At 54.2% G+C, this 5645-nt stretch overlaps 1 protein-coding gene across 2 annotated transcripts in view; it reads right to left on the reverse strand.

The window, feature by feature from the left end:
- Positions 1–1086: 1086 nt before the first annotated feature.
- Positions 1087–5645, reverse strand: part of ZNF526 (zinc finger protein 526) — a 6769-nt gene continuing 2210 nt past the window's right edge. Inside the window, exons 2-3 of one of the 2 annotated variants that reach the window (XM_017503108.1) lie at positions 3827–3920; positions 1087–3745 (exon numbers count right to left, since the gene is read on the reverse strand). In XM_017503108.1, the coding sequence (XP_017358597.1) occupies positions 1722–3728 (2007 nt within the window). In that variant the 5' untranslated portion in view covers positions 3729–3745; positions 3827–3920 and the 3' untranslated portion in view covers positions 1087–1721. The remainder of the gene's footprint in view (positions 3746–3826; positions 3921–5645) is intronic. The other variant, XM_017503107.2, reaches the window with a different exon arrangement.

Here is a 5645-nt window from a genome sequence, read left to right on the forward strand (position 1 = left end):
TAGGTAACCTCTCAACAAGGTGGGAATCTTCCTGCTCCCAAGACCTTTGATCTTTCAGGGCCCCCTCAAATTCCAACCACTCTGACACTGGTTTACCCCCTGCACAGGTCTCAGGTCTTAATCACTTAGTATAGTATGGGTTACAAGTGTGGGCCTAAGGGGCCTCCTGGACTCAAATCTCACAATGTCTCTGCTTAGTTATGAAACCTTGGGCAAATCTCTGTCCTTAGTTTTCTTTTGTTTCCTTTTTTTTTTTTTTTTTTTAAGTGACATGGTCTTGCACTGTTGCCCAGGCTGGAGTGCAGTGGCATGATCACAGCTCACTGCAGCCTCAGTCTCCCCGTATCAAGCATTCTTGCTTCTGCCTCAGCCTCCAGAGTAGCTGGCAAAGCTGGTGTGTACCACCATGCTCGGCTGATCTTTTTTAATGGAGACAAAGTCTCACTATCTTGCCCAGGCTAGTCTTGAACTCTTGAGCTCAAGTGATCCTCCTGCCTCAGCCTCCCAAAGCACTGAGATTACAGGCATGAGCCATTGTGCCTGGCTAACTTAATTTTTGTAGAGATGAGGTCTTGCTGTTGCCCAGGTTTGAACTCCTGGCCTTAAGTGGTCCTCCTGCCTCAGTCTCCCAAAGCACTGGGATGGCAGGTATGAGCCACCGTACCTGGCCAGTTTAAAAAATCTATACAACAGGGATAATATCTACATCACAGGCCTGTTGGGATCATAGTACACGTACAGTGCTAAGTGTGGTGCTTGTCTCAGCTAGGCAGTCAGATGGATAATGGGATGGTCTCCAAATACACTAAGAGGTCACCCTCTTGGCAGTGCTATCTGCCTGGAATGTTGTTTCTCCCTTTCACTAGCAGATTCCTACTTTTCCTTCAGGGACCACCTCCTCTAGGAAGTCCTTGACTTCTCATCTCCCACCATGGAGGTCTGTTTCCTGGGATCCCACTGTCCCTGCACATCCCCATCACAGCCCTGAGAGGCCTTACACCTGACTCATCTCTTTCCCCAGCATCACCCAATATGCAAAGAGGGATGCCCTAGGACACACAGGCTGAATGAATCAATGAGACACACTCAGAGAGCAAGCCATCTGTACTTGTGTGTTTCTCCTACCAGACTGTGCACGCCTCCTGCAGGCAGAGCCCGTGCTGACTTGCTCCTGGGTCTCCAGCATCACTCAGTCTGGAGCTGAGGACCTGGGTACCTACAGATTTCCTTCCACACTGTCAAAATTGAGATGAAGGAAGCCCAGAGAAATCAAATACCCTCCTCCACCAGGTAGAGCCAAGTCCTGGGTGCCCAAAATCCAGGGAAGGCCAGGGCTGGGGGTACAAGCAGAGGATCTGAAGAGGTATATGGGGGTGCCCAGCAGAGACCTGGCACATGCTTGGTGCTCAGTGAAGGTTACCTGATGTTGCTGGGCACCAGGGTGATGCAGTGCAAACGGCTTTGGCCAACCCGCTTTGCAGTGTAGCTGGGTGACCTGGTACAGATCACATCGCATTTCAGAGCTTCAGTTTCCCCTCAGGCAGATAAAGATGACAAGCCTGGAAGGGTTGTTCTGGGGAGTCAATGGGTAAAAGAAGCCAAGGTGGATCCTGGCACATGGTGGGCACTAGACCAGCTTGCCAGAGGGTGGTCCTCTCTCCCCCGAGGTACCCATACTGGCTGTTGCAACCAAACCCTTTTGTTGCTGTTTTTCAGCTACGTCACACGAAGGCCGTGTCCAACTGCAATAGCCCACCTGCCTCACTGGCCCCCAGGGCAGCCTGGCACAGCTGCAGCGTGTCCTCAAGCGCCAGTGGCTGGGATGTTTCAATGATGGCGATGGTCTCCCCCAGCTCTGTGCACATGATAGTCTGTTGAGGCTCCGGGGGTGGGGGTGGGGCAGGAGGCGGTGATCTGGGAGGCTGCAGTGTCAAAGTCCGAGCTCGGGAATGGACCCGCTGATGCAGTCGCAGGCCTGCCATGGCGCGGAACCAGCGGCCACAGGTCCCACAGTAGTAGGGGCTCTTGTTGTAGAGACCGGTGATGGGGAGGCGAGGGGCACGGGCGAAGGCGACTGGCCTCAGGTGCAGCCGCCGGTGCTGCTGCAGGTTGGAGCTCTGCGTGAAGCGCTTGCCACAGTCCAGGCATTGGTAGGGACGTGCACCTGTGTGGGTCAGCTGGTGGCGGCTGAGGTTGGCCAAAGAAGCAAAGGTCTTGCCACATGAGTGGCACTGGAAGGGCCTCTCACCTGTGTGCGTCCGCAGATGGTTGCGCACATGGATCAGCTTCTTGAAGCCCTTGCCACAAACCCCACAGCGGTGGCGCCGTTCGGGGGGCCCATGTACCGCGCGCCGGTGCCGGGAGAGCCGGGAAGCCGAGGCAAAGGACTTGGAGCACTGTGGGCACGGCAGCTGGGCAGGTGGGGCAGGCGGGGGAGGAGGGGTGGGCTCTGCTGGAGCTGGCGCAGCTGCTGCTCCTGAGGGAGGTGTCCCGCTTTTGCCAGCATGCGTGCGCCGGTGGTACAGGAACTTGGTCATGTTGCTGAACGTCTTGCCGCAGCGACAGCGATGCAATGGGTTGGCAGTGTGGGCCCGCCGGTGGGCCACCAATGTGAGTTCTGTGCCAAAGCCACGGCCACAGTCTACACAGAGGTAGCGGGCTTCCCCGCGGTGCAGCCGCAAGTGCTGCTCAAGTGAGGCTGCTTTCTTGAACACCTTGGAGCAGGCTGTACACTCGTGTGTGCCACCAATGTGGGCCCGCCCATGAGCCTGCAGCCGGTTGGCAGAGCTGAAGCTGCGCTGACACTGGCTGCAGTGGAAGGGGTGGGCTGCCGAGGCCAGGCTGTGAGACCCCCGCCGGTGCTGGCGAGCATCTGCGGAGGGCCGGTGCTGGGGACAGTCCCCACAACCCTGAGCCCAGCCAGCTGTGGACTCGTCACCTCCCACAGCATCATCACCGACCTCTGCCATGGCCTCCTCATCCTCCGTCTCTTCATCATCTTCTTCAACCTCCTCATCGTCCTCCTCTTCCTCCTCCAGCCCATTTCGCTCCTCTTTCTCCAGGGAGTCAAAGTGGGTGCCCTGATGCTCCAAGAACTCCTCAGGGGTGGCGCAGAGGGTAGAGCACTCAGGACACTCATAAGGCTCCATCTTGACTTGGGGCGGGGGAGAAGGTGAAGGCAGTGGTGTTGGGGGAGGCAAAGGAGGTGGCACTGGTGGCTCGGCTACCATGGCAGAAAGGTGTTGGGCCTTTCGATGAGCTACCCACAGCTCGGGCGAGGGGAACAGCTCCTGGCAATCCCAGCACTGGTACTGGATCTGGTTTGCAGACTCCCGGAGGTGGGCATCCTGGTGGGACAGAAGCTCACCAGGGGAGAGGATGAGCTGGCTGCATTCACCACACTGGAAGGGCCCCTCAGTGCCGGGCACCAGCTCCGGCTCCAGGCCAACATTCTGTGTGGTCAGTGCCTCCTCCTCTGAGACAGTAAGCATGTGCTGCTCCTGGTGTGATAGGACTTCCTCCAGTGTGTTGTAGAGGCTGCCACACTCAGAGCACATGAACTGGTGGTGCTGGAAGAAGAGGGATGAGGCAAGGACTTCCCCAGGTGTCATCTCAGTCACCTCTGTTGACATCTCCATCATCTCTCCTGACATAGGTGTTGACATCTCCACTGACCCTGGTGACATCTGTATTGGCATCTCGGCTACCTCAGCCACCACCTCTGCCATTGTGGGGAAGGCAGTGCCTAGGGAAAGAGGGGCAGGAGCCAGTGAGACAGCAGAAACCTGAGGGGAGGTGGAGTTCTCCTGCCCATTCCACCACTCACCAGCCTCTATCACTCAGAAAGTCTTAATCCAATGTTTCTGCCTCAGTCTTCAGTGATCCCATGTCTCTGAAGCCTATACACACCCCACGGCAGCCTGCAGGAAAGAAATAGCACTCAGCCCAGTCTCTTTTTTTTTTTTCTGAGACAGAGACTCGCTCTGTCACCCAAGCTGGAGTGCAGTGGCACAATCTTGCTCAATGCAGCCTCCCACTCCTGGGTTCAAGTGATTCTCATGTCTCAGCTGGTACTATAGGTGTGTGCCACCACACCTGAGTAATTTTTGTACTTTCTTTTTAGTAGAGACAGATTTCACCATGTTGGCTAGGCTGGTATTGAACTCAGGTGGTCCACCTGCCTTGGATTCCCGAAGTGCTGGGATTATAGGCGTGAGCTACCACCCCGGCCAACAGCCCAGCCTCTTTACTGAGAGGGCCAGGTACACCCTTTCTGAGAACATCACAGCCTTTGCCTGCTGTGCAGTTTCTTCTTTGTGCAATACTTTTCCTCTGCCTCTTACATATACACACACAGATACAGCAAAGTGTTTAAAAACACAGGCCCTGGGCCGGGCTCGGTGGCTCACGCCTGTAATCCCAGCACTTTGGGAGGCCGAGGCAGGTGGATCACGGGGTCAAGAGATCGAGACCATCCTGGTCAACATGGTGAAACCCCATCTCTACTAAAAATACAAAAAATTAGCTGGGCATGGTGGTGCGTGCCCGTAATCCCAGCTACTCAGGAGGCTGAGGCAGGAGAATTGCCTGAACCCAGGAGGCGGAGGTTGCAGTGAGCTGAGATCGTGCCATTGCACTCCAGCCTGGGTAACAAGAGCGAAATTCCGTCTCAAAAACAAACAAACAAACAAACAAACAAAAAAACACAGGCCCTGGAACCAGACTGCCCTTGGCTTGAATTTAAACTCCACCACTTACTTCCTCTGAGATTGTCTTTCTTATCTGTAAAATGCGGCTAAAAGTAGTAGTGACACAAAATCCCTGGTACTAGTAAAGGTCAGCTGTAACCCTGTGTAGTTCTCCAGAAAGACTGTTTTTGGACCCTAAATCTGTGATATTGCTATTCCCTCTGCCAAGAAAGTTATCTCCTCTTTTTGTTTGACAAACTCCTACTCAGCATCTTTTGTGAAGCCTTCTCTGACATCTCTACATCCTCAGGGTTCCTATGCCACCTCTATCATGGCAGATATCATGTTTGGGATGGCATCTCACTGTTCCTCGTTGGACTGAGAGTTTGTGGGTCTGGTTCATTGTGGAGGCTCCAGTCAACAAAACCTCTGAACAGGAACAGGACTTTTAGCTTTCAAACTTCCCTATATATGCTGGATCTTCCCTTCTACCTATGTGGGCTCAACCCCACCCAGGCCCCTTCACACTGCAGGGACTCAGAGTAAACTCGGCAAATGACTGCCTCCCTCCCAGGCCTAGCAGCTAATCTTAGGAATTCAAACACACCTTCTTTACCTCTTTTTCGTCATCTATTAGTGCCAGTGGGCAGGTGGAGTGTAGCTTACAGCCTTGCATATAGAAGTTGCTCATACTAAGCAACCAGAGGGTAGGAGTTTAGCCTGTATATCACTGAGATATATCCAGTGCCAAGAACAATGCCTAGCACATAGTAGATATTAAGTGACTGAGAAATGCTCCCAGGCCAGGCATGGTGGCTCATATCTGTACTCCTAGTTCTTTGGGAGGATGAGGTGGTTGGATCACTTGAGCCCAGGAGGTTGAGGCTGCAGTGAGTCACAATCACACCACCACTGCACTCCAGCCAGGGCGACAGAGGAAGACCCTGTCTCAAAAAA

Source organism: Cebus imitator, unplaced genomic scaffold (assembly GCF_001604975.1).
Source record: "Cebus imitator isolate Cc_AM_T3 unplaced genomic scaffold, Cebus_imitator-1.0 Scaffold306, whole genome shotgun sequence".
Lineage (NCBI taxonomy): Eukaryota > Metazoa > Chordata > Mammalia > Primates > Cebidae > Cebus > Cebus imitator.